Source organism: Scyliorhinus torazame, chromosome 19 (assembly GCF_047496885.1).
Source record: "Scyliorhinus torazame isolate Kashiwa2021f chromosome 19, sScyTor2.1, whole genome shotgun sequence".
NCBI lineage: Eukaryota > Metazoa > Chordata > Chondrichthyes > Carcharhiniformes > Scyliorhinidae > Scyliorhinus > Scyliorhinus torazame.
This window is the reverse complement of record NC_092725.1, coordinates 126,894,547-126,921,758: the sequence shown is the minus strand read 5'-3', so window position 1 is coordinate 126,921,758 and position 27,212 is coordinate 126,894,547. Positions and strand designations below refer to the sequence as shown.

General features: G+C 48.2%; 1 protein-coding gene across 5 annotated transcripts in view; it reads left to right on the top strand.

The window, feature by feature from the left end:
- grip1 (glutamate receptor interacting protein 1) overlaps positions 1 to 27,212 on the top strand; it is a 589,949-nt gene that overhangs the window by 423,558 nt on the left and 139,179 nt on the right. For 4 of the 5 annotated variants that reach the window (XM_072485188.1, XM_072485187.1, XM_072485191.1 and 1 more), the window contains exon 2: positions 18,124 to 18,204. In XM_072485188.1, coding sequence (XP_072341289.1) covers positions 18,124 to 18,204 — 81 coding nt within the window. Of the gene's footprint in view, positions 1 to 6,136; positions 6,501 to 18,123; positions 18,205 to 27,212 lie in introns of those variants that run through there. The other variant, XM_072485190.1, reaches the window with a different exon arrangement.

Sequence of the window (27,212 nt, the reverse complement as noted above, 5' to 3'; positions counted from 1 at the left end):
AAAATTAATTTCTTCTATAGATATGGGCTTCGCTGGCTAGGTCAACACATTTGTTGCCCATCCTTAATTGCACTTGAGAAGGCTATGGCGAAGCTGCCTTCTTGAACCTCTGCAGTCCATGAGGTGTCGGTGTACACACAGTGCTACGAGGGAGGGAGTTCCAGGATTTTGAGCCAGTGACTGAAGGAACGGCAAAAAATTCCAAGTGGATCGTGAGTGACTTGGAGGGGAATCTCCAGGTGGTGGGGTTCCCATGTATCTGCTGCTCTTGTCCTTCTCGATGGTAGTGGTCATGGGTCATGGGGGGCAGCACGGTAGCATGGTGTTTGCACTGTGGCTTCACAGTGCCCGGGTCCCAGGTTCGATTCCCGGTGTCACTGTCTGTGCAGAGTCTGCACGTTCTCCCCGTGTCTGCGTGGGTTACCTCTGGGTGCTCCGGTTTCCTCCCACAGTCCAAAGACGTGCAGGTTAAGTGGATTGGCCATGCTAAATTGCCCTTAGTGTCCAAAAAGGTCAGGAGGGGTTGTTGGGTTCAGGGGGTGGGGTGGAAGTGAGGGCTTAAGTGGGTCGGTGCAGACTCAATGGGCCAAATGGCCTCCTTCTGCACTGTATGTTCTATGTTTGGAAGGTGCTGCCTAAGGAGCCTTGGTGAGTTGCTACAGTGCATCTCATAGACGGTCCACAGTGCTGCCACTGTGTGTCGGTGGAGGAGGGAGTGAATGCTTGTGAAAGGGGTAACAAATAAAGCAGCTCTTTGTCCTGGATAATGTCACGCTCCTTGAGTGTTGTTGGAGCTGTGCTCATCCAGGCAGATAGAGAGTATTCCATCACACTCCTGACTTGTGCCTTGTAGTTGGTGGACAGGCATTGGGGAATCAGATGGTGAGTTACTCGCCATAGGATCCCTAGCCTCTGACCTACTCTTGTAGTCACGGTATTTTTATGGCTAGTCCAGTTCAGTTTATGATCAATGGTAACTCCCAGAATGATGATAGTGGGGGAGTCAGAAATAGGAATGCCATTGAGTGTCGTGAATTGATTGTCTCTTATTGGACAATCTCGTAAACCAGTGGCTGGTTTAGCACAGGGCTAAATGGCTGGCATTTAAAGCAGACCAAGGCAGGCCAGCAGCGCGGGTTCAATTCCCGTACCAGCCTCCCCGAACAGGCGCCGGAATGTGGCGGCTAGGGTCTTTTCACAGTAACTTCATTTGAAGCCTACTTGTGACAATAAGCGATTTTCATTTCACTTGTGTGGTGCGAATGTTACTTGCCACTTGTCAACCCAAGCCTAGATATTGTCCAGGTCTTGCTGCATTTGCACACGGACTTCTTCAGTGTCTAAGGAGTTGTGAATGGTGCTGAACATTGTGCAATCATCTGCGAACATCCCTACATCTGATTTTATGTAGGAAGCAGGGACATTGATGAAGCAGCTGAAGATGGTTGCGCCATGGACACTACTACCCTGAGAAACTCTTGCAGTCAGGTCCTGGGACTGAGATGACTGACTTCCAACCACCACAACCATCTTCCTTTGTGCTACGTATGACACCAACCAGTGGAGAGTTTCCTTCTGACTCCCATTGACTCCGGTTTTGCTGGAGCTCCTTGATGGCATACTCGATCAAATGCTGCCTTGATATCAAGGTCAGTCGCTCTCACCTCACCTCTGGACTTCAGCTCTTTTGTCCATGTTTGAGCCAAGGCTCTAATGAGGTCAGGAGCTGGGTGACCCTGGCGGAACCCAAACTGAGCGTCCGTGAAGAATTTATCGCTCAGTGAATCCTGCTTGTTAGCATTGTTGATGACCCTTCCAGCACTTTACTAATGATTGAGAGCAGACTACTAGGGCGGTACTTGACCGGGTTGGATCTGTCCTGTTTTTTGTCTACAGGACACACCTGGGCAATTTTCCATATTGCCGGGTAGATGCTAGTGTTGTAGCTGTACTGGAACAGCTTGGCGAGGAGTGCGATAAGTTATGGAGCAAAAGTCTTCAGTACTATTGCCAGAATATTGTCAGGGCCCTTAGCCTTTGAAGTATCCAGCGCCTTCAGCCATTTCTTGATATCATGTGGGTGAATCAAAATGCTGATGAGTGGCATCTGTGATGTTGGGGACCTCGAGAAGAAACCCAGATGTATCATTCATTCAGCACATCTGGCTGCAGATTACTGCAAATGCTTCTCAGCCTTGTCTTTTGCACAGATGTGCTGGGCTCTTCCAGCATTGAAGGTGGGGATATTTGTGGAGCCTCCTCCTCCAATGAATTGTTTAGTTGTTCACCATCATTCACGACTGGATGTGGCAGGACTGTAAAGCTTAGATCTGATCCGTTGGTTGTGGGATCGCTTAGCTCTGTCTTTCGCTTGCTGCTCATGGTGTTTGGCATGCAAATAGTCCTGTATTTTGAGGATGCCTGGCCTCCTGCACTCTTCATTGAAACAGGGTTGATCCCCTGGCTTGTGGTAATGGCAGAGTGAAGGATATGCCACGCCATGAGGTTGCAGATTGTGGCTGAGTACAATTCTGCTGCCGCTGATGGCCCAAAGCGCCTGATGGATGCCCAGTCTTGGGTTGCTAGATCTGTTCTGAGTCTATCCCATTTAGCACAGTGGTAGTTCCACATAACATGATGGAGGGTATCCTCAATATGAAGACGGGACTTTGTCTCCACAAGGACTGTGCAGTGGTCACGCCTACCGATACTGTCATGAACAAATGCATCTTCGCTGGCAGATTGGTGAGGATGAGATCAAGTATGTTGTTCCCTCTTGTTGGTTCCCTCACCGCATGTCACCGACCCAGTCTAGCAGTTATGTCCTTTCGGGCTTGGTCAGTAGTGGTGCTACCGAGCCACTCTTGGTGATCGACCTTTAAGTCCCCCACCCAGAGTACATTCTGTGCTTTGCCACCCTCAGTGCTTCCTGCAAGTGGTGTTCAGCATGTAGGAGTACTGATTCAATAACTGATGGTGGTCGATTTGTGATAATCAGCATGAGGTTTCCTTGCCCATGTTTAACCTGAAGCCATGAGACCTCACCGGGTCCGGTGTCAATGTTGAGAACTCCCATGGCACCCTCTTCCTGGCTGTGCCGCCACCTCAGCTGGGTCTGTCCTGCCGGTGAGACAGGACATACTCCGGGATGATGATAGTGGCGCCTGGGATGTCATCTGTAAGGTATGATTCTTTAGGTATGACTATGTCAGGCTGTTGCTTGGTTAGTCTGTGAGACAGCTCTCCCAACTTTGGCACAAGCTCCCAGATGTTAGTGAGGAGGACTTTGCAGGTTCGATAGGGCTGGGTTTGCCGTTGTCATTTCCTTCCCAAAAGGACGTTAGTGAACCAGATGGTGTTTTTTACGACAGTCTGCAATGGTCATCATTAGATTTTTAATTCCAGATATTTATTGAATTCAATTGCCACCTTCTGCCCTGGCGGAATTCGAACCCGGTCCCCAGAGTATTACCCTGGGTCTCTGAATCACCAAAATAGTGACACTATCACTACAACACCACCTCCCATCATGCACTGTTTTGTCTTCTATCATTATACAACTCCATTTGTTTTTGTTTGCAGAAATGGTCACGTGACTTAAGAGTCTCATGTGCTATTAATCTAGGCCACTTCCATGTTTAATAGACTTCAATTCAGAACTCCCCCTGGATTACATATGTTTTGGATTAGCCTTACACTAAATGTCATCTGTCAAACTCGGGCTAATACTTTCCATTGATTTGGGTTAGGGTTGCCAACCCTCCCAAGATCGGGCTGGAGTCTCCAGGAATTGAAAATCGATCTCCAGGATATTGCTGTGTGCATGCTGGAGAAAAATAGGCACATTAAGAAAGATAGTTCTCTGTGGGTAACACTGTGGCACAGTGGTTAGCCTGCGCTGATGTCCCAGGTTCGATCCCAATCCCGGGTCACTGTTTGCACATTCTCCCCGTGTTTGCGTGGCTTTCGCCCCCACAACCCAAAGATGGGCAGAGTAGATGGATTGGCCACGCTAAATTGTCCCTTGATTGGAAAAATGAATTGGGCACTCTAAATTTATTTTTAAAAAGATAGTTTTCTTTTAATGTTTCTCTTTACCAGATATAAAAATATCGAAAATGTGGGGAGAAAACATTGTTGCCTGACAGTCAAACAATATTCAATTAGGTCTTGAGCCTTTTTGCTTTCCAATTGGTGTAGGGGCTAGATGGTGTTGGCCAATGAATGGGTGGGAGTGCGGGAGCAAGTCTGGTGATGCAATCTCCAGGAATACATTAAATCACAGTTGGCAACCCTAATGCTGATGATAATCTTTATTTCTCATCTACATTTCTAACAATTGAGTCGGTGAACCTATGAATGGTCCCTCCAATGATTAATGTGGATAGTGAAGAATATATCCTAATGTCAATCCCCATGAGATGTCACTCACAGCTCATCTCTAATAACCCTCTGCCTATGAGAATACAATCAATTCAGAGAATCCCTACAGTGCAGAAGAAGTCCATTTAGCCCATCGACTCTGCACCAACCCACCAAAAGAATTTACAGTACAGAAGGATGCCATTTGGCCCATCGAGTCTGCACCAGCCCTTGGAAAGAGCACCCTATCTGAGCCCAAACCTCTACCCTAGCCCCATAACCTCACCCAAACCTTTTCGACACTAAGGGCAATTTAGCATGGCCAATCCACCTAACCTGCACATCTTTGGACTGTGGTAGGAATTATAGAATTAAAGTGCAGAAGGATGCCATTTGGCCCATCGAGTCTGCACCAGCCCTCGGAAAGAGCACCCTATCTAAGCCCAAACCTTGATCCTATCCCCGTAACCTCACCCAAACTTTTTGGACACTAAGGGCAATTTAGCATGGCCAATCCACCTAACCTGCACGTCTTTGGACTGTGGGAGGAAACCGGAGCACCCGGAGGAAACCCACGCAGACACGGGGAGAACATGCAGACTCCACACAGATTGTGACCCAGACAGTGACCCAAGCTTGGTCTCGAACCTGGGACCCTGGAGCTGTGAAGCAACTCTGCTAACTACTGTGCTACCGTGCTGCCCCCACAGTGCTGCCCCTTTGCGGACACTCACGCAGACACGGAAAGAAAGTGCAATCTCCACAGACAGGTACCCAAGGTCGGATTCAACCCTGGTAGTGGTGCTGTGAAGCAGCAGTGCTAACGACTGTGCCACCGCACCGCCACCAAGAGCACCCTATCTCGGCTCATTCCCCACCCTATCCCTGTTACCCCACCCAGGGGCGGCAGTGCTCGCCACCCTGACACCCATTCATTTGTTCAATCTATTCTTCAATCCCACAGGACTACGAAAGTAGCCGATTGTGTGACACTTTTTGTCCACTGTCCTCCCTTTAGGGCGAGGTGTGGAGTGAGCCCCTTCACAGGGTGAAATCCACGCCCTCGTGCGTGAGGCTTGGTTTAATCCAACTTCAGGTAGTTTTTAGGGAGCACCTGACCCAAGTCCAGAATGAGTCGCTTCTTTTTAATTCATCAGAATAGTTCTAAGGAGAGCAGATGCAATCATGGCTTTTTAAAAATTTGATGGGGTGAATAGGTCAGAGATTGTTTCCTTCTGGATGATGAGTCAGTGATTAGAGTATCAACCATTCAAGATGATCAGTAAGTAAATGAGATGAGAGATCCAGGTCTGATTTCTTCACACTGCTGTTGGTGCATAATTTCTTTTAACTCAGACTAGTTAAAGATGAAAACATTGAGCCTTTTAGTGGGGAGGTGCACACTTATTTCATGCACAGATATACAGCAATGGTGGGAGCGCAGGGTAAGTGGGATTGGTTTGTATTGCTCTAGGGGAGAGCGGGCACAGACACGATGGATCAACTGTACCGCCCCTGTGCTGTAAACCTATTTTTCGGTGTCATTGTGGAATAGACTTGTTTAGCTTTACTGTGCTGTCGTTCTAAGTAGACTGATTTAGTATCATATTCTAAATGCCTGCAATGCCACGTGTTGACTTGTGCAACACAGTACTGTACTAGCTGGCAGCCTATAAATCTAGGCGTGAGTAACCTTTGACATTGCAGACAGAGGAGATATGTGGATAAATCCAGCCACCAAAATCCTGCCGTGCCAAATAACTGGCTGTTGAGTGTTGGAGCTAAATTAAACTACTCGACGCTTATCAAGTCTGAAAGTAGGGCTAGCTCATTCAGCCGAGGGTGGGGAATTGTCTCGGCGGTGATTCCTGAGTGAGTTTCCAGTCTTTTGCTCGTGGACACTGGGACGATGACATACATGCTCACTGCTGAGTCTGAATTTAATTGCTTCCAACAAATGAATTGGCACAAGCGGCTCACTGCTGCTGAGAATCTATGTATCTAACCAGGAGTAGTATTCGCTGTAGGACTGGCTTTAGTGCTGGAACGCTGCTAGATTAGCTGGGCATCTTGTTCAAGTTTTTACCATGTCATGGATTTGTTATGTGGACTTAACCATGAACTTAGCAGTGACTTTGGTGAGTAAAAGCACAAGAAAATTTGCGGTTCCAATTTTACTCTTGTGACTCCCCGGATTCTCTGTTTTCCCTTCGTTAAATATGCATTCTGCCCAGTGAAAATGTGATCATTGTCTGACTTGAAGAAACTGCTGTCAAATGGTATCTTTGAAATCAGACAGAGAATATTGACCTTACTGCTTAAAGATTTGAGACTCATGCCAAAGTCAATCTGTGTGACTCTTTAAACGTGTCAAGTAATTGAACTGATGATCTAATACAGGCTTTATGAATATATAACGATTATGGGTATTAATCAGTCTTTCTCCAAAAGCAAATTGCTGAGATTTTTGCTGGGGGGGTGTGTGGTCTGAATTCACAGTAAAGTTTGTAACTTATTTTACAGAATTTGTTCTGCAATATAAGGGTGTGTTTCTCAGTTGTACAACGTGGCCTGCAAGGTTGTATTGTGTACTTCAGTGCAATTTATCAATGGTCAAACCATTGCAAAGGATTGTGGAATTTTCAATGCAAATCTCACTCTGCACAACTTGGGCATTTCCCGCAAACTTTTTTTCCCCTAGTTTTAAAAGCGCATTGTGCCAGAAGCAGCTTATGTCCGCAAAACTGGTGATGCCCCAGATCAAATTAATCACCATTGCCGATTCTGTTTACGAGGGCTTTTTAAAAAAGGTTTTGCAAGGACATCATGGCACGTTTGAAAAGCTATTGAATTTTTAAAATCTATTGAGAGGCTGACTGCAGTGCACCCATATCACCAACAAATTGTGCTGCAAAGCTTTTTGAAGTCACTTTCAATTGTTTGAAATCAGGTAGGTCAGGTGGTAGACTCGGCACTCCAATTAAAAATGTATTCTATCTGATAAACCCAATTTCACCTCTATTAATAACTTATCCCAAGTAGCACTTGGAATATATTTTAAAGCAGCAGTTTTTTTTTTAATGTGTTCTGAGATTTTTCCTCTACTTCGGCTAGGCGATGACAGATTGTGTGTTTGCTGACAAGGAGATGGGAGCGAGTGGAAACTTGAGGGGGGAAGAAGTCGCTTTGTCAAAAGTGATGGAATTTTATAAGTGGTCCATTTGTGCCAAAAGCACACTCCTCATGTTACTAAATAAAGAATCAAAAGACTCTTACATTAACACTGCCATGCAGTTATTGTGAAAAGCCCCTAGTCGCCACATTCCGGCGCCTGTTCAGGTACACAGAGAGAGAATTCAGAATGTCCAAATTGCCTATCAGCACGTCTTTCGGGACTTGTTGGAGGAAACCGGAGCACCCGGAGGAAACCTGCGCAGACACGGGGAAAATGTGCAGACTCCACACAGACAGTGTGTGTACATGTCTGAGCAAGAATGCATTGGTGCAGTTAATTAATGCTGATCTTGTGCAATGCCAGGTAGTTTATACTTCAAATTGTAAATCATCTGAAAATGATTACCTGTGGACATTTGAAAATTGATCGAGCACGGGATCAAGTTAAATATAGAAGCTTGACCAAATCAATTTCTGCAGTGTGTTTGTGTCATTCCAGATGTCGGAGACAGTGTGTGTACAGCACGCTAACCGAATTAGAAGGGCCAGTCTACCTCGCCAAGGAATTCAAGCTGTCCAATGTACAGTTGGTTTTTCATCAGAAACTGGCCCTCAAATGATACAGTTTTTTCTATTTCTTCATGGCATCCATGGAGGTGTGTGGTGTGTGTATGGTCAGTGTGTGTGTGTGTGTGTATGGTGAGTGTGTGTGTGCTGTGTGTGTGTATGGTGAGTGTGTGTGTGGTGAGTGTGAGTGTGGTGTGTGTATGGTGAGTGTGTGTGGTGTGTGTGTGGGTGGTTGTGTGTGTGGTGTGTGTGTGGGTGGTTGTGTGTGTGGTGTGTATGTGGGTGGTTGTGTGTGTGGTGTGTGGGCGTGGTGTGTGTATGTGTGATGGGTGTGTGGGTGGTTGTGTGGGTGGTTTGTGGTGTGTGTGGGTGGTTGTGTGTGAGTGGTGTAAAGGGTGTGTGTGTGTGTGTGTGTGTCTGGGTGTGTATGGTGAGTGTGTGTGTGTGTGTGTGGCGTGGGTGGTTGTGTGTGTGTGTATGGGGTGTGTGTTTGAGTGTGTGGCGAGTGTGTGGTGTGTGTGAGGTGAGTGTGTGTGGGGTGTGTGCGTGTGTCGGGTGTGTGCTTGTGGGGGGGTGTGTGTGTGGTGTGTGAGTGGTGTGGCGTGAGTGTGGTGTGTGTGTGGTGTGTATGTGGGTGGTTGTGTGTGTGTGGTATGTGTGTGGGCGTGGTGGGTGTGGTGTGTGCGTGCGTGGGTGTGGTGTGGTGAGTGGGTGTGTGGTGAGTGTGGTGTGTGTGGCGTGAGTGTGGTGTGTGTATGGTGACTGTGTGTGGTTGTGTGTGTGCTGTGTGTGTGGGTGGTTGTGTGTGTGTGGTATGTGTGTGGGTGTGGTGTGTGCGTGGGTGTGGTGTGGTGAGTGGGTGTGTGGTGAGTGTGGTGTGTGTGGCGTGACTGGTGTGTGTATGGTGACTGTGTGTGGTTGTGTGTGTGCTGTGTGTGTGGGTGGTTGTGTGTGTGGTGTGTGTGTGGGCGTGGTGTGTGCGGGTGTGGTGGGTGTGTGTGGTTTGTGGTGTGTGTGTGTGGTGAGTGTGGTGTGTGTGTGTGGTGTGTGTGTGTGGGCGTGGTGTGTGTGTGGGCGTGGTGTGTGTGTGTGCGTGTGGTGTGTGTGTGTGTGGTGAGTGAGTGTGTGGTGACTGTGTGTGGGGTGTGTGCACGTGTGGGGGTATGTGTGGTGAGTGTGTATGTGATGTGTGAGTGTGGTGTGTGTGGTGTGAGTTTGGTGTGTGTATGGTGAGTGTGGGTGGTTGTGTGTGTGGTGTGTGTGTGGGTGGTTGTGTGTGTGGTGTGTGTGTGGGTGGTGGTGTGTATATGGGCGTGGTGTGTGGGTGTGGTGTGTGTGGGTGGTTGGGTGTGTGTGTGTGGTGTGTGTGTGTGTGGTTTGTGGTGTGTGTGTGTGTGGTGAGTGTGGTATGTGTGTGTGTGAGTGTGTGGTTGGTGTGTGTGGGTGTGTGGGAGTGGTGTGTGTGGGTGTGTGGTGTGTGTGTGTGTGGTGAGTGAGTGTGGGGTGTGTGCGCGTGTGGGGGTGTGGGTGGTGTGTGTGGTGAGTGTGTGTGGTGTGTGTGGCGTGAGTGTGGTGTGTGTATGAACAAAGAACAAAGAAATGTACAGCACAGGAACAGGCCCTTCGGCCCTCCAAGCCCGTGCCGACCATGCTGCCCGACTAAACTACAATCTTCTACACTTCCTGGGTCCGTATCCTTCTATTCCCATCCTATTCATGTATTTGTCAAGATGCCCCTTAAATGTCACTATCGTCCCTGCTTCCACCACCTCCTCCGGTAGTGAGTTCCAGTCACCCACTACCCTCTGCGTAAAAAACTTGCCTCGTACATCTACTCTAAACCTTGCCCCTCTCACCTTAAACCTATGCCCCCTAGTAATTGACCCCTCTACCCTGGGGAAAAGCCTCTGACTATCCACTCTGTCTATGCCCCTCATAATTTTGTATACCTCTATCAGGTCTCCCCTCAACCTCCTTCGTTCCAGTGAGAACAAACCGAGTTTATTCAACCGCTCCTCATAGCTAATGCCCTCCATACCAGGCAACATTCTGGTAAATCTCTTCTGCACCCTCTCTAAAGCCTCCACATCCTTCTGGTTGTGTGGCGACCAGAATTGAACACTATACTCCAAGTGTGGCCTAACTAAGGTTCTATACAGCTGCAACATGACTTGCCAACTCTTATACTCAATGCCCCGGCCAATGAAGGCAAGCATGCCGTATGCCTTCTTGACTACCTTCTCCACCTGTGTTGCCCCTTTCAATGACCTGTGGACCTGTACTCCTAGATCTCTTTGACTTTCAATACTCTTGAGGGTTCTACCATTCACTGTATATTCCCTACCTGCATTAGACCTTCCAAAATGCATTACCTCACATTTGTCCGGATTAAACTCCATCTGCCATCTCTCCGCCCAAGTCTCCAAACAATCTAAATCCTGCTGTATCCTCCGACAGTCCTCATCGCTATCCGCAATTCCACCAACCTTTGTGTCGTCTGCAAACTTACTAATCAGACCAGTTACATTTTCCTCCAAATCATTTATATATACTACAAAGAGCAAAGGTCCCAGCACTGATCCCTGTGGAACACCACTGGTCACAGCCCTCCAATGAGAAAAGCATCCTTCCATTGCTACTCTCTGCCTTCTATGGCCTAGCCAGTTCTGTATCCACCTTGCCAGCTCACCCCTGATCCCGTGTGACTTCACCTTTTGTACTAGTCTACCATGAGGGACCTTGTCAAAGGCCTTACTGAAGTCCATATAGACAACATCCACTGCCCTACCTGCATCAATCATCTTAGTGACCTCCTCGAAAAACTCTATCAAGTTAGTGATACACGACCTCCCCTTCACAAAACCGTGCTGCCTCTCACTAATATGTCCATTTGCTTCCAAATGGGAGTAGATCCTGCCTCGAAGAATTCTCTCCAGTAATTTCCCTACCACTGAAGTAAGGCTCACCGGCCTGTAGTTCCCGGGATTATCCTTGCTACCCTTCTTAAACAGAGGAACAACATTGGCTATTCTCCAGTCCTCCGGGACATCCCCTGAAGACAGCGAGGATCCAAAGATTTCTGTCAAGGCCCCAGCAATTTCCTCTCCAGCCTCCTTCAGTATTCTGGGGTAGATCCCATCAGGCCCTGGGGACTTATCTACCTTAATATTTTTTAAGACACCCAACACCTCGTCTTTTTGGATCACAATGTGTCCCAGGCTATCTACACCCCCTTCTCCAGACTCAACATCTACCAATTCCTTCTCTTTGGTGAATACTGATGCAAAGTATTCATTTAGTACCTCGCCCATTTCCTCTGGCTCCACACATAGATTCCCTTGCCTATCCTTCAGTGGGCCAACCCTTTCCCTGGCTACCCTCTTGCTTTTTATGTACGTGTAAAAAGCCTTGGGATTTTCCTTAACCCTATTTGCCAATGACTTTTCGTGACCCCTTCTAGCCCTCCTGACTCCTTGCTAAAGTTCCTTCCTACTTTCCTTATATTCCACGCAGGCTTCGTCTGTTCCCAGCCTTTTAGCCCTGACAAATGCCTCCTTTTTCTTTTTGACGAGGCTTACAATATCACTCGTCATCCAAGGGTCCCGAAAATTGCCGTATTTGTCCTTCTTCCTCACAGGAACATGCCGGTCCTGAATTCCTTTCAACTGCCACTTGAAAGCCTCCCACATGTCAGATGTTGATTTGCCCTCAAACATCCGCCCCCAATCTATGTTCTTCAGTTCCCGCCTAATATTGTTATAATTAGCCTTCCCCAATTTATCACATTCATCCTAGGACCACTCTTATCCTTGTCCACCAGTACTTTAAAACTTACTGAATTGTGGTCACTGTTACCGAAATGCTCCCCTACTGAAACATCTACCACCTGGCCGGGCTCATTCCCCAATACCAGGTCCAGTACCACCCCTTCCCTAGTTGGACTGTCTACATATTGTTTTAAGAAGCCCTCCTGGATGCTCCTTACAAACTCCGCCCCGTCTAAGCCCGTGGTGTGTGTGGGTGTGGTGTGTGTGTGGTGTGTGTGTGGGTGGTTGTGTGTGTGTGTGGTGTGTGGGTGTAGTGTGTGTGTCGTGTGTGTGTGTGGTGTGTGCAGGTGTGGTGGGTGTGTGGTTTGTGGTGGGTGTGTGTGTGGTGTGTGTGTGTGGGCGTGGTGTGTGTGTGTGGTGTGTGTGTGTGTGGTGAGTGAGTGTGTGGTGTGGTGAGTGTGTGTGGGGTGTGTGCACGTGTGGGGGTGTGTGTGCTGAGTGTGTGGGTGGTTGTGTGTGTGTGGTGTGTATATGTGCGTGGTGTGTGTGGTGTGTGTGTGTGGTGTGTGTGTGGTGTGTGTGTGTGTGATGGGTGTGTGGTTTGTGGTGTGTGTGTGTGGTATGTGTGTGTGAGTGTGTGTGGTATGTGTGTGTGGTGTGTGTGGGTGTGTGTGGTGTGGGGTGTGTGCGCGTGTGGGGGTGTGGTGAGTGTGTGTGTGATGTGTGAGTGTGGTGTGTGTGTGGCGTGAGTGTGGTGTGTGTATGGGCGTGGTGTGTGTGTGTGGTGTGTGTGGGTGGTTGTGTGTGGTGTGTGTGTGGGTGGTTGTGTGTGTGTGGTGTGTGTATGGGCGTGGTGTGTGTGGGTGTGGTGTGTGTGTGTGGTGAGTGTGGTATGTGTGTGGTGTGTGTGCGTGTGTGGGTGGTTGTGTGTGTGTGGTGTTAAGGGGGTGTGTGGGTGGGTGAGTGTGTGTGGTGTTAAGGGGGTGTGTGGGTGGGTGAGTGTGTATGGTGTGTGTGTGTGTGGTATGGGTGGTTGTGTGTGTGTGTGGGGGGGGGTGCGTGTGTGTGTGAGTGGTGTGTGTGGTGTGTGATGAGTGTGTGTGGGGTTTGTGTGTGTGGTGAGTGTGTGTGGTGAGTGTGTGTGTGGGGTGTGTGTGTGGGGGGTGTGGTGTGTGTAGTGAGTGAGTGTGTGTGGGGTGTGTGTGGGGGGGGTGATGTGTGTGTGGTGAGTGTGTGTGTGGTGTGGGTGGTTGTGTGTGTGTGTGGGGGGATGCGTGTGTGTGTGAGTGGTGTGTGAGGTGTGTGGTGAGTGTGTGTGGTGAGTGTGTGGGGTGTGTGGTGTGTGTGTGTGTAGTGAATGAGTGTGTGTGGGATGTGTGTGTGGGGGGGGGTGATGTGTGTGTGGTGAGTGTGTGTGTGGTGTGTGTGGCCATGGTGAAAGGGTCACTGTTGGACTGTCTACATATTGTTTTAAGAAGCCCTCCTGGATGCTCCTTACAAACTCCGCCCCGTCTAAGCACGTGGTGTGTGTGGGTGTGGTGTGTGGGTGTAGTGTGTGTGTCGTGTGTGTGTGTGGTGTGTGCAGGTGTGGTGGGTGTGTGGTTTGTGGTGGGTGTGTGTGTGGTGTGTGTGTGTGTGGGCGTGGTGTGTGGGCGTGGTGTGTGTGTGTGGTGTGTGTGTGTGTGGTGAGTGAGTGTGTGGTGTGGTGAGTGTGTGTGGGGTGTGTGCACGTGTGGGGGTGTGTGTGCTGAGTGTGTGGGTGGTTGTGTGTGTGTGGTGTGTATATGTGTGTGGTGTGTGTGTGGTGTGTGTGTGTGGTGTGTGTGTGTGTGATGGGTGTGTGGTTTGTGGTGTGTGTGTGTGGTATGTGTGTGTGAGTGTGTGTGGTATGTGTGTGTGGTGTGTGTGGGTGTGTGTGTGGTGTGGGGTGTGTGCGCGTGTGGGGGTGTGGTGAGTGTGTGTGTGATGTGTGAGTGTGGTGTGTGTGTGGCGTGAGTGTGGTGTGTGTATGGGCGTGGTGTGTGTGTGTGGTGTGTGTGGGTGGTTGTGTGTGGTGTGTGTGTGGGTGGTTGTGTGTGTGTGGTGTGTGTATGGGCGTGGTGTGTGTGGGTGTGATGTGTGTGTGTGGTGAGTGTGGTATGTGTGTGGTGTGTGTGCGTGTGTGGGTGGTTGTGTGTGTGTGGTGTTAAGGGGGTGTGTGGGTGGGTGAGTGTGTGTGGTGTTAAGGGGGTGTGTGGGTGGGTGAGTGTGTATGGTGTGTGTGTGTGTGGTATGGGTGGTTGTGTGTGTGTGTGGGGGGGGTGCGTGTGTGTGTGAGTGGTGTGTGTGGTGTGTGATGAGTGTGTGTGGGGTTTGTGTGTGTGGTGAGTGTGTGTGTGGGGTGTGTGTGTGGGGGGTGTGGTGTGTGTAGTGAGTGAGTGTGTGTGGGGTGTGTGTGGGGGGGGTGATGTGTGTGTGGTGAGTGTGTGTGTGGTGTGGGTGGTTGTGTGTGTGTGTGGGGGGATGCGTGTGTGTGTGAGTGGTGTGTGAGGTGTGTGGTGAGTGTGTGTGGGGTTTGTGTGTGTGGTGAGTGTGTGGGGGGTGTGGTGTGTGTGTGTGTAGTGAATGAGTGTGTGGTGAGTGTGTGTGGGGTGTGTGTGGGGGGGGTGATGTGTGTGTGGTGAGTGTGTGTGTGGTGTGTGTGGCCATGGTGAAAGGGTCACCGTTGAGGCAGCCGGCCTTGCTGGCAGGGGCCCTCGAGTTACGTGAGCTGCGGGATTGCGAGTGTGTGAAAGCTGGATGTGGTGGGTGTGGGGTAGCGATGGCAATTTCTCTGAAGTCACAGAAGCATCCCTGCTCCTCCTGACTCCATAGGACTTTTTTTTACAACTTATCTTTTGGTTGGTAGCCTCTGGGGCTACTGGAGAATCAGGAACCAGAACACTTGGTGCCTTCCCTGCTTGATAGTGACCAATTTTAGTAAGAGGCCTTTATAGTAGGTTGTAGACTCTGAATTTACTTACTTATTGGAATTAAAGCTGTGATGCACGATCAATGACCACTAAAGCGAGGTTGTAGTCCAACTGAAGGCTTTAATAATCTAGATGTTTCCCCCAGCAGCTCAGGTACAGAATGAAGGCTGCTGGGGCGGCACGGGCTCTTATACTCCACCTTGCAGGGCGGAGCTACCATACAGCTTGACCAATCGGAAACATACAATATCTACCAATGGTGTTCCAGCATTACCAGTTACTGTAATACCTCTACACAGACTACCACAAGCTGGTTTTGGGTACCTTTTTTTTAAATTATAAATTTAGAGTACCGAATTATTTTTTTTCCAATTAAGGGGCAATTTAGCCTGGCCAATCCACCTAACCTGCACATCTTTGGATTGTGGGGGTGAAACCCACGCAGACATGGGGAGAATGTACAAACTCCACACGGACAGTGACCCAGGATCAGGATTCGAACCTGGGTCTTCAGCGCCGCAGTCCCAGTGCTAACCACTGCGCCACATGCTGCCCTTTGGGTACCTTTTTTAATGAAAGATGGGCATTGTGACGTTAGCATGATGAGTAGCGCTTGTGCATTTTGGTCGCCGGCAGCTCCACTGATGCATTTGAATGTTTTGTGCCCATTTTCCAGGTGTCAGATGGGAAGAATACATAACAATTTCTATCTCTGCCTTTGTTAGCTTTGCTTCCACCATTAAATTGGAATGATTTGTGCTTGTTTGTTTGACTCAAGTCAGATTTGTTACAAAGCAGAATTGTTAGCCTTTATTGGACTATTTGTTCTTTGAACCAAGTTCACTTCTCTGCATATCTAACACTACCTCACAGCACCAATACGGTGAGGTATTATAATCTTTGGCTACCTCAATTAGACCGAAGAAGAACTAAAATAGGGATCTCATAGCAGAGAACTCCATGAGGCCACATTAATATTGACAGTGAATCAGACCAATTTGTATTATTTTAGTTCCTTATACTTTGCTACAGACTACACTACATTTTCAAGTGGATTTGATCAAATATTTTGTACGAGCTGTACTTAACAAACAATCAAATGAATACCTGCTGCACACAACTCCCTGATCTTAATTGGGTTCTTGGCTACAGGCAAGTGATTTTGGTGCAACAAGTTACCAGAATATATTAAGTAAATGGTAGACTTAAATATTAAGTTGGTAGTAGATAAGCTGCTGCCAAACCTTGCTCCGAAAAGCTGCCTGGTCACAGGTGATGTTGTCTTTGTCTTTGGTTCTCTTCAATATCTTCTCTTCCCCGGCTCCTCCTCCCGTGACGCTGTGTGCCTCAACTCACCGAGTTTTATTCACCCCAGGGGATGCCTACGTGTAATTTCTGTTTCCGCACATCACCCCTGCCACTGTGTGACCTGAACCCTTACTACATGTGGCCTGGCCATCTAATCTCAAGAGTCGCTGGCGTCATTTTCATGTCATATGCCAATCACACGACACTGAGATCCACTTATGGCGTCAAACGACCAGCACCGGTTCTGGGGGTAATGCATACGTTATTTTACCATTAACCCTTTAGCTTCCTCATAGCTGCAAAAAGTATAATCAAACACCATTACAATGTAAAACGTTATAATACAAGCAACATACTAATCAGAATATCTTCACAAATGATTTAAAATAATACATTTACACTGGACAGAAAATGAATGCCTCTCTCTTAAATATTTCTCTTGGTTGCACCAACTCTTCAATGTACTCTTTCATATTATACTTCATAATTGAGGACTGCTGAAGATTGTAATGCTGTGAAGCATTTATTCCTTTCCCAGAGTTACAAAGTCAATGCACAGAGCTGACAGGGCAACCCCCCTAATCCAGCTCCTTGCTTGTTCCAAAAACCATTTCAAATTGAATCCAATTCATAGTCCTCGCAAAAAGAGACATGTGGGATCCCAGCTGACCTGGGCTTGATCCTACAGTGGAACTTAACCAAAAGGCATCCAACTCTGGCCCCTGACACGTCCTCACTCCCTCTTCTTTGTTAAAGCTGTCAAAATTCATTGTTTATTCATCTCATTGCTTGCTGTGATACGTTTCTGTTTGAAAGTTGGAGCCACATTTACCTCAGCAAATCATTGTTGGGTGAATGTTGGGTCAGGGAACTGGTTTTTCTTTGAAAAAGTGGCACGGTAGCTTTATGTTCAGTTGAAAAGACGCATGTAGTTTAGCTTCTCGTCCAAAAGCCCAACTTTCTGAAGTGTTAGCCCCTTAGGTTATAGGCAGACATTCCGAGAATGGGGCTTCAATTCTCAACTCAGAAATGAGGACCACGACTGAGCCAAGCTGGCCATTAAAAAAAACGTGCTGCGTGTAAATAGGCAGCTGACGTTTTGAATCACTGATCTCCATTTCTCTCAGCCACAAATCTCAGCTCCAGGATGGAGCGAAGCTTTGGGATATCTGACATTCCTTCACGCATACTACAGCTGGGAGCTTCTTGTACAGGCATTTCACCACTTATCACAAGCTCCATTTGCTTTGCAAGAATCAGAAATTCAGCCATTTCAACAAAACATCTTAACGAAATGCAGCCAGCTCGTCATAAACATGAACCTCACTGCAGACATGCACAGATGTGTGCAGAGCTCCATTTTACACAGGGCTGCATGTTTTTAGGTGTCGAGCCTACAGCTGGGGTTTTCAACACATGTAATAATGCAGTACCTAAAGACCTACTTAGTTTAGTTATGGTTATCCCGGCCCTCATTGTGTTACTGTTGTTGTGCAGGTTTAACAGTGAGTTTCCCAAATTGGAGGCAGAAACCTCCAAGCTCCAGGGCGTTGTAACTGTATCCCATGACACAGGAAGAATTAAAACCAATTCTAACTTCTGGGTAACTATAGTAGTGACCCCCGACTACCACAGCCTGACGCCCATCCCCCCCCCCCCTTCCCCCCCCCAACCCTACCCACTTACCTTACAAACGTACCAGTGATACTTGTGTTCTTTTTGCCATTTTATATTTTTCCGCCATTTATTTTCTAGCCTCGCTGATCTCTTGAATACGAAACCAGTCATGTTTGATGTTGTTGGGTTCATGTTAAATGGCTGCGTGGCTGGCTGTTGCATATCTCTTGGTGATTTAGACATCCCATGTTAATCCGGAGGCTTCGCTGACTGATCACATCAGAATTCTACATCGTAGTTCACGGAATCATTTTGCCTCCAACAAATAAATCATTTTCATAATTCTTTTAGACAGATCCAATATTTTTATTTTACAGATGAGGGACCATACGCCAAATCTACAAACCCAGCAAAAGCTTCCGAGGGCACTTTGGCGGTTAGAAGACAAAGTATCCCTGGTAAGTCTAATCTGTAAGTTGGTGATCTGTTCTGCATCTCAGAAACATTTTCAGAAGTGCCCCTTTGGGAGGATATGTTTGCACATCATACACGTGAAATGTGGCTTTCTTCCCTCATGACCATCTCAGCTCTTCGTAGAATCTCGCTTTGTGTTCCCTGGTTGACTTTGACAAACTCCTCGAAGATGGGAACACCAACAACTCATCAGAAATAGTGATTTTTTTTGTTGTTGTTGTATATTTTTGGGTTTTTTTTTCATCTGTGAGCTCTGCACAAATAATCTTCGACCGATGCTGCCTGACCAGCTGAAGGGTTCCTTTTTAATCTTCTATTGATTTTGTTTAAAAACTAAATTTAGAGAGAGGAACAGGATCACCGAGCATTGATTTATTCATATATTCTGGGAATAACTAATAAAGAATCCTCGCTTTATCATTTCACTTTGGATGCAGGTTCCTGCTGCAGACAGACTCGCAATACCACATTATATTCTATTTGGCCTGTTCACCTGTATTTTTTTTCCAGAAAACTATTTTCATTAAAAAGAGCACTGACAAATGTTGATAGCCAAGTACAGTGGACTGGGGGATCAGTGAGGTGTATCATGTACAAAGGTCACCTTTAATTCTTCAACTGCTTCTAATCTCCTTGGTCTCAGAATCTTCAACCTGCCGGGGCGGGGGGGGGGGGGGGCGGGGGGGGGGGGCACAAAAGTCACAGTGGTCCCTACTATGAGGCAGGTAGTTCAGTAGGACACCAACAGTCTGTCCTGGTCCACTCACGTTGATGCAACAGTCAAGAAAGCCCAACAACGTCTCTACTTCCTACGGAAGCTAAAGAAATTTGGCATGTCTGCATCGACTCTCACAAACCGCTACAGATGTGCGATAGAGAGCATCCTATCTGGCTGCATCACAGCCTGGTATGGCAACTGCTGGATCCAAGATCGCAAGAAGCTGCAGAGTGTGGTGAACTCAGCCCAACGTATCACACAAACCTGCCACCCCCACATTGATTCTGTCTACACCTCCCGCTGCCTCAGGAAGGCTGGCAGCATTATCAGAGACCCCTCCCACCCAGGCATTGCCTACTTCCATTAGGCAGAAGATCCTGTGAAGACCCGCACATCCAGACATAGAAACAGCTTCTTCCCCACAGCTACAAGACTCCTCAACGACTCCCCCTCGGACTGATCTGTTCCCTGTAAGAACACGACGCTCTATGCTGCTCTTGCTCATGTATTTGCTTTGTTTGGCCCCTTGTTCCACACTGTAACCAATCACTTTTTTGTCGATGTACCATTTTTCAATGTTCTCTGTTGATTAATCTTGTATCTACTATGTACGTACTGTGTACGTTCCTCGGCCGCAGAAAAATACTTTTCACTGTACTTCGGTACATGTGACAATAACTCAAATCAAATCAAATAAAAGGACACACTAGCTTCAGACAGGCTTGTGAAAGAAAAAGCACATCATTATTGAATAAGCTAAAATCTCTGGTACTTTTGTCCAATTGTTGAAAACCAAATTCTGAACAGGCGAAAGTGATTGGGCTATTCAGCAGACATACTTGAAGGGAATAGACCAACAGTTCGCAAGATTGGTCCCTTGAGTGAGAGGATTGTCCTATGTTTGGGGGGGGGGGGGAGAGTAAATAAAGTTTACGTTCACTGGAGTTTAAGACATTTAGAGGTGACCTCATTGAAACGTGCAAGGTTATGAAGGGGCTTGACAGGGTGAATACTGTGAGGTTGTTTCCGCCTGCCTGGGGACAGGGTTTCAGGATGAGGGTCCTGATCACAGGACTGAGATGCGGAGAAATTACTTCATTCAAAGTATTGTGAATCTTTTGAATTCTCTAACCCAGAGAGTTGTGGATGCACCCTCCTTGAATATATTTAAGGCTGAAATAGACAGATTTTTGGTGTCTCGGGGAATCCAGGAATATGGGGAATGAGCGGGAAAGTGGAGTTGAAGCCAAAGGTGAGCCATGATTGTGTTGGACAATGAAGCAGGCTCGATAAATGTATGGTCCTTTCCTCCTATTGCTTTTTATTCTTGGAGCAAATAGGTACATTATTTATGTAGTTGAAGCTACTTTAAATTCTAATCATGTTTAGACAACCAAACATTTCTGACACACCAATAAAGAGGGTCACTACACAACTGTGTTTTGGATTTGCTGGTAGTTTTAGCAATACACCTCGAGCATCCTACTGTGCAGCAAACAAAAATAAATTCTGATCTGCTTCTCTGCAATAGATAAGTGGTAATCTGCCTTGATGCACATCAATTGACATCAAGCCTGTTTATTCAAAACTGCGCAGGAGAGAAGTTTAATCACTAAAAATTAAAAAATTATTAATAACGAAAAAACAAAAAATTATTTTTGTCATTGGGGAGTTGGTGGAGAGGGCATGTATTCAGCTGCCTAGGAATTCTAAATGCTCTGGACTTCCCACCCTAAACAGTTCCACCTTTACCTACCTTTGAATTCCACCTCTTTGAACTACATCATGATCCTGGGCCAGACCTCAACCTTTGCCAGGATACCGGACAGAAACCCCAATATTTTTTAATTTGTAAAGCTGTGAGGGAAGGACGCTTCGCTTCAGGAGTGACTACACGCACAAATAGGGATGTAGTATATTAAAACATCTTTGGGCTGTGGGGGTGAGACCCAAGCAGACACTGGGAGAATGTGCAAACTCCACACGGACAGTGACCCGGGGCCGGGATCGAGCCTGGGCCCTTGGTGCCGTGAGGCAGCAGTGCTAACCACTGCGCCACCCTGCCGCCCTTAAACTAATTTTAACATCATAAAAATAAGTAGCTTATAATTACCAGTTAAACAATGCTTAACAGTGAAATTAAATACTGGGTGGCATCCAATGGCCACGCTGCGCCAGAAATGCAGCTCGCCGTGACGCAGCGTGCCCGGCTCGCAACGCCTAGCAAGATCTAACGTGATCTCGCGAGATGTTACGATGTAAATCTTGCCCATTGTGGGCGGGATCACTTTTTGGCAAATCTGCACATTAGAACGAGACAGTAAGTCTCACTCCAGTGTGGAGGTTCCCGAGGGACTGGAGGTTTGGGGATTCATCCCCTTCCCCTCGGAGACCTTGGACGAGTGCTCTTCAGCACTGGTCCCCACAAATGGGAACCACATGGAACGACATTGGGGGTCTCCCAATGATCGGAGGCCCCCCCAGATTGCATGCCCATGCCGTTTGGGCAGGGTGATGTCCTGGCACTGCTGGTGCCACCTGGGCACCCTGGCACCTGGCTGGCACCATGGTGACCAGGTGGGACTGGCAGGGTCACCGCCAGGGTGCGCGCACGACCGGGCTGGGATGTCCTGCGTGGGTCTTGGGGGAGGGGATGGGCTGGGGTCGCTTCGGGAGCCTCGCAATGGCATCCTAACCTCTCGCTACACTGGAGAGTTCCGGAGAGCGGAGCTCCCCAGTTGTACAAAGCGGGACTATGTGCCGCCTCAGCCACATGTTCCCCATTGAGGCCCCTTATACAACGCGAGTTACATTAAATAGCCATGTGCTTCTCGGCACTGCAAGCACTGGGAAACACATGGCTAACCCCGCTGGCTATGGGACTTTGTTCTCATTTGGGTGAATCGTGCATCGTGGCAACTTTAGCTCCTAACTACTATCTTCTATATTACCAATCAAGCAGGACCCATCACAAGTCTAAGCTGACTTTTAAATACAGTTAACAACCCATTTTGTAGCAAACACAGGAATATTTACTGCACAGATGTTTTGAAAAGTGCGCAGATGTTTTGGAAAGAGGGAGATCATTCAGGAAATAGCCTGTGGGTTCTTTCTGTGTCAAACCACTGTTTAACTTGACAACTCTTTCCAGAAGCTGCTGTTCTGTTCACAACCAAACCTAAACTGGCTGACTCGAAATCTGACTGCTTCAGCCCCTGGCGTCTCCCATTAATCACATCATCCTTATCCCAATCCTGATCCCATGACCTGATTACTTACCTTTAAACACTGTGGGTGCAATCTAACCAAATTGCAACAAAGTCCCGTGACAAGCCCATTTAGCCAGGTTTCCCACACTATCGGATCTCTGTTACAATTTGGGGCCTCAACAGGGAACGCCCCGCTGACACTGTTCTTGTCTTGATGTCACTTGTTGTTTGTATTATGTCTTGGGAAGCACCTTGGAGTGACTTACTATGTTAAAAGTATTAACAAGGAAATGGTGTCAGTTTTTTTATTGTAATGTTTTAACCTGTTTATTATAATAACTAATGAACCCAGGTGTTAATACCCTGACAATTCCCTGTGGTAAACTGACACTTCCAAGATGGTAAAGGTGACTATTTTTGTTTGAAAAAGAATGCATGTTAATGGGTCACATTTTACATACCATAGATTGTGGCATATAAGACAACGAAGTGTATAAGTTGACCCTATCAGCCACAACGTGCTATACTCATCAGTAAGTCAGCCTCAGTTTTTCACCCCACTTATACCTGGGTGCCATGAATCAAGCAGGCGGTGTGGGCTGTGCTGCGAAGATGCATGTGGGTTTAGAACAGACCCACAATAAGTAGACCCTGCCTTGTGAATGACAAAACATGGCGAGCACCCACACCGGCAGTTCACTTTTATAAATGGCGTCTACAAAGTCGTCGTCCCCCCATTTTGAAGGGATTTTTCAAGGCTTTAACGGTCAGCTGAAATGCAGACATTGACGGTATCAACGGCTGTATGATTTTCTTTTTCCAATTAAGGGACATTTTTGCGTGACCAATCCACCTACCCTGCTGCACATCTTTGGGTTGTGGGGGCGAGACCCACGCGGACACTGGGACAACGTGCAGACTCCACAACGACAGTGACCCTGGAGCGGGATCGAACCCGGGTCCTCAGCGTCGTCAGGCAGCAGTGTCAGCCACTGCGCCACCCCTTCAATGGCTATACGATGAAAGAAAGTTGCATTAATGCAGATCACTATTAATAGTATTCTGGCTGAATCCAGCTGCTCTTTCCACGGACATTCCCAGGCTGTGGGCCTGCCGTCTAAAATTATTAATAGAAAGGCAATAAAAGTAGCCTTTGAAATGAACCCTGCAATAGTAGGAGTTTAATTTTGGTTCCTAGGGAAAGCACTGTTGGAAGCTTACGTTTTAATACAGTGTGTTACATTGCTGCTGAAAAAGATTGCGTGCTTGCGTTGGAGATGCAGAATGTTTCAGTTTGTTTCCCAAGGTTGGTGATGGGCAGTGTTTGCAGAATGCAAATGCTCATGGATTGTGCAAGTTCAGAGTTCATACACTGAAAGGTACATTTCATGGTTAATAAGTACGACCCCCAGGCCAGCGGCAAGAGAGTTCTCCTTCTTTTCCCATGTGCACAAGGCCTATTCACGGATAGACTTCTTCGTGGTGAGTAGGGCGTTGATCCCAAGAGTGATGGGGACGGAGTACTCGGCCATAGCGATTTTGGACCATGCCCCGCACTGGTTGGAGCTGGAGTTCGGGGAGGAGAGGGGCCAGCGCCCACTGTGGCGCACGGATGTGGGACTGCTGACTGATGAGGAGGTCTGTGGGCGGGTCCGGGGGTGCATTCAAAGGTACATAGAGGCCAATGATAATGGGGAGATACCGGTGAGTGTGGTCTGGGAGGCGGTGGTCAGGGGAGAGCTAATCTCAATCAGGGCTCACAGGGAGAAGAGGGAGAGGATGGGGAGGGAGAGATTGCAGGGGAAATACTGAGGGTGGATACGAGATGCGCGGAATTCCCTGAAGAGGGACTGCTGAAGGAGCGCCGGAGCCTCCAAACGGAGTTTGATTTGCTGACTACGGGGAAAGCTGAGGCTAGGTGGAGGAAGGTGCAGGGGGCAGCGTACGAGTATGGGGAGAAGGCGAGTCAGATGCTGGTGCATCAGCTACGTAGGAAGGAGGCGGCTAGGGAAATTGGAGGAATCAGGGACAGAGGGGGAAACACGGTGCGGAGTTCAGCCAAAATAAATGAGGTCTTTCTACGGGAACCTGTACAAGTCAGAATCCCTGGAGGGGGGAGAGGGAATGCGGCGGTTCCTAGACTAATTGAGGTTCCCGAGGGTGGAGGAGGGACAGGTCGAAGGTTTGGGGGCCCCGGTCAGGATGGAGGAGCTGGTTAAGGGGTTGGGGAGCATGCAGGTGGGAAAGGCCCGGGGCCGAATGGGTTCCCGGTCGAGTTCTATAGGAAGTTTGTGGAACTGTTGAGTCCGTTGCTGGTGAGAACCTTCAACGAGGCGAAGGAAGAAGGGGTTCTTCCCCCGACGATGTCTCGGGCACTGATCTCGCTTACCCTCAAGCGGGACAAGGACCCACTGCAGTGTGGCTCGTATAGGCCAATTTTGCTCCTCAATGTGGACGCTAAGTTGCTGGCGAATGTCCTGGCCACTAGGATTGAGGATTGTGTCCCGGGAGTGATACACGAGGACCAGACGGGGTTTGTGAAGGGCAGGCAATTGAATGCAAATGTGCTGAGGCTCCTGAATGTAATCATGATGCCCTCGGAGGGGAGGGAGGCGGAAGTGGTGGCAGCAATAGACGCGGAGAAGGCCTTTGATCGGGTGGAGTGGGAGTACCTGTGGGAAGTGCTGGGTAGATTTGGGTTCGGGGAGGGGTTCGTAGGGTGGGTCAAATTGTTGTACCAGGCCCCGGTGGCGAGCGTATTGACAAACCGGCTGAGGTCAGAGTACTTCAGACTGTACTGTGGGACGAGACAGGGGTGCCCCCTGTCCCCCCTGCTGTTTGCCCTGGCAATTGAGCCGCTGACCAGCAGCACGGTTCAATTCCCGTAACAGCCTCCCCGAACAGGCGCTGGAATGTGGCGACTAGGGGCTTTTCACAGTAACTTCATTTGAAGCCTACTTGTGACAATAAGCGATTTTCATTTCATTTCTTTTTTATTAAGGGAGTCTAGAAACTGGAGGGGGATGGTCCGGGGTGGGGAGGAGTATCGGGTCTCATTATATGCGGATGACCTGCTTTTGTATATCGCGGATCCAGTGGAGGGGATGGCAGAGGTCATGCAGACCCTTAGGGAGTTTGGAGACTTCTCGGGATACAAGCTCAATGTTGTGTAGCTATTACTGGGCAGCTAATGTGGCAATGATTCGGAAATGGGTAATGGAGGGAGAGGGGGCGGCGTGGAAAATACTAGAGGCGGTGTCATGTGTAGGTACTAGCCTGGGGGCACTGGTGACGGCACCGTTGCCGCTACCGCCGACACGGTACACCGCGAGCCCAGTGGTGGCGGCGACATTGAGGATCTGCGGGCAGTGGAGATGGCACAGGGGGGAGGTGGGGGCCTCAATCTGGTCCCCAATACGGAACAACCATAGGTTTGCACCGGGCAGGATGGATGGCGGATTCCTAAGTTGGCATCGGGCGGGAATTAAAAGGATGGGGGACTTATTCATCGATGGGACTTTTGCCAGTCTGAGGGCACTGGAGGAGAAATTTGGGTTACCCCCGGGAAATGCTTTCAGGTATATGCAGGTTAGGGTGTTTGTGAGGAGGCAGGTTGGGGAATTCCCGCTGCTGCCTGCCCGGAGGTTACAGGACAGGGTGATTTCGGGCATGTGGGTCGGAGAGGGTAAGGTCTCGGCGATATACCAGGAGCTGCAGGAGGCAGAGGAAGCCTCGGTGGAGGAGCTGAAGGGCAAGTGGGAGGAGGAGTTGGGTGAGGAGCTGGATGAGGGCCTGTGGGCTGACGCCCTGGGCAGGGTCAATTCCTCCTCATCTTGCGCTCAGCCTGATCCAGTTTAAAGTGGTGCATAGGGCACATATGACAGTGGCGAGGGTGTGTACGTTTTTCAGGGTAGAGGACAGGTGTGTGAGGTGTTCGGGGAGCCCAGGAAACCATATCCATATGTTCTGGGCGTGTCCGACGCTAGCGGGTTTTGGAGGGGCTTCGCAAAGGCTATGTCCAAGATCTTGGATACTCGGGTATAACCGAGCTGGGGGATAGCGATATTTGGGGTGTCAGACGAGCCGGGAGTGCAGGAGCCGAAAGAGGCCGGAGTTCTGGCCTTTGCCTCTTTGGTAGCCCGGAGAAGGATCTTACTAATGTGGAGGGACACGAAGCCCCCAAGCGTGGAGGCTTGGCTCACTGACATGGCGGGGTTTCTCAGGTTGGAGAGGATAAAGTTTGCCTTGCGAGGGTCCTTGCAGGGGTTCTCCAGGCGGTGGCAACCGTTCCTTGACTTTCTCGCGGAACATTAGGTGGAGGTCAGCAGCAGGAGCAACCCGGGGGGGAGGGGGGGTTCTTGTTTTGGTTTATGTAAGGGGCGTTTGCCCCATTTTGTACTTAATTTGTTAAATCGTTTAAGAGTTAGAAGATTAAGTTGCTTTGTTTGTTGGCGTATTGCCCTTTTTATTTTTATTTTGTGTATTTTTTTTCCTTTTTGGAGTGTTTTGTAAAAATTATTGAAAAACTTTGAATAAACATATTTTTTTCAAAAATAAGTCCGACCTCTTGGAATTACACATGTGAACTTTGTATACACTAAAATAACTGCGCACAACGTAGTAGTTTAAACTTTCATTTCTGGTCCCAGCGTTGCAAATGTCAGGGAAGATTTTCTTTGCCTGATGTGTGGCCCACATAATCTCATTTGTTGTGAATGCTTTTAGAATTCCAATCTGCGACTTTTCTAAAGTCGGGTAATCGTATCCTGCCGCGAGCGTGCTTCCAGCTGTAATGTGCATATGCATATTTCAGATTTATTTACCGAGAATGTAAACAAATCAGAGATGTTATTTTCAGAGAACATGAAGCAATAGTTTTTAACCACTGTTTTCCCTCACCACCATGTAGTGCTATTTCCATTCAGTGCTGGCTCCCAGGCATCCATCAGCAGTTGCTATGCCTCCTTTAGCCTGGCTTAATACGAGAGTGACAGATGAGAAACCACTCCTATATCCGCAGGGAATGACTGCAGAACCCTGTTGATGCTGTCAAATTATTGTGTAG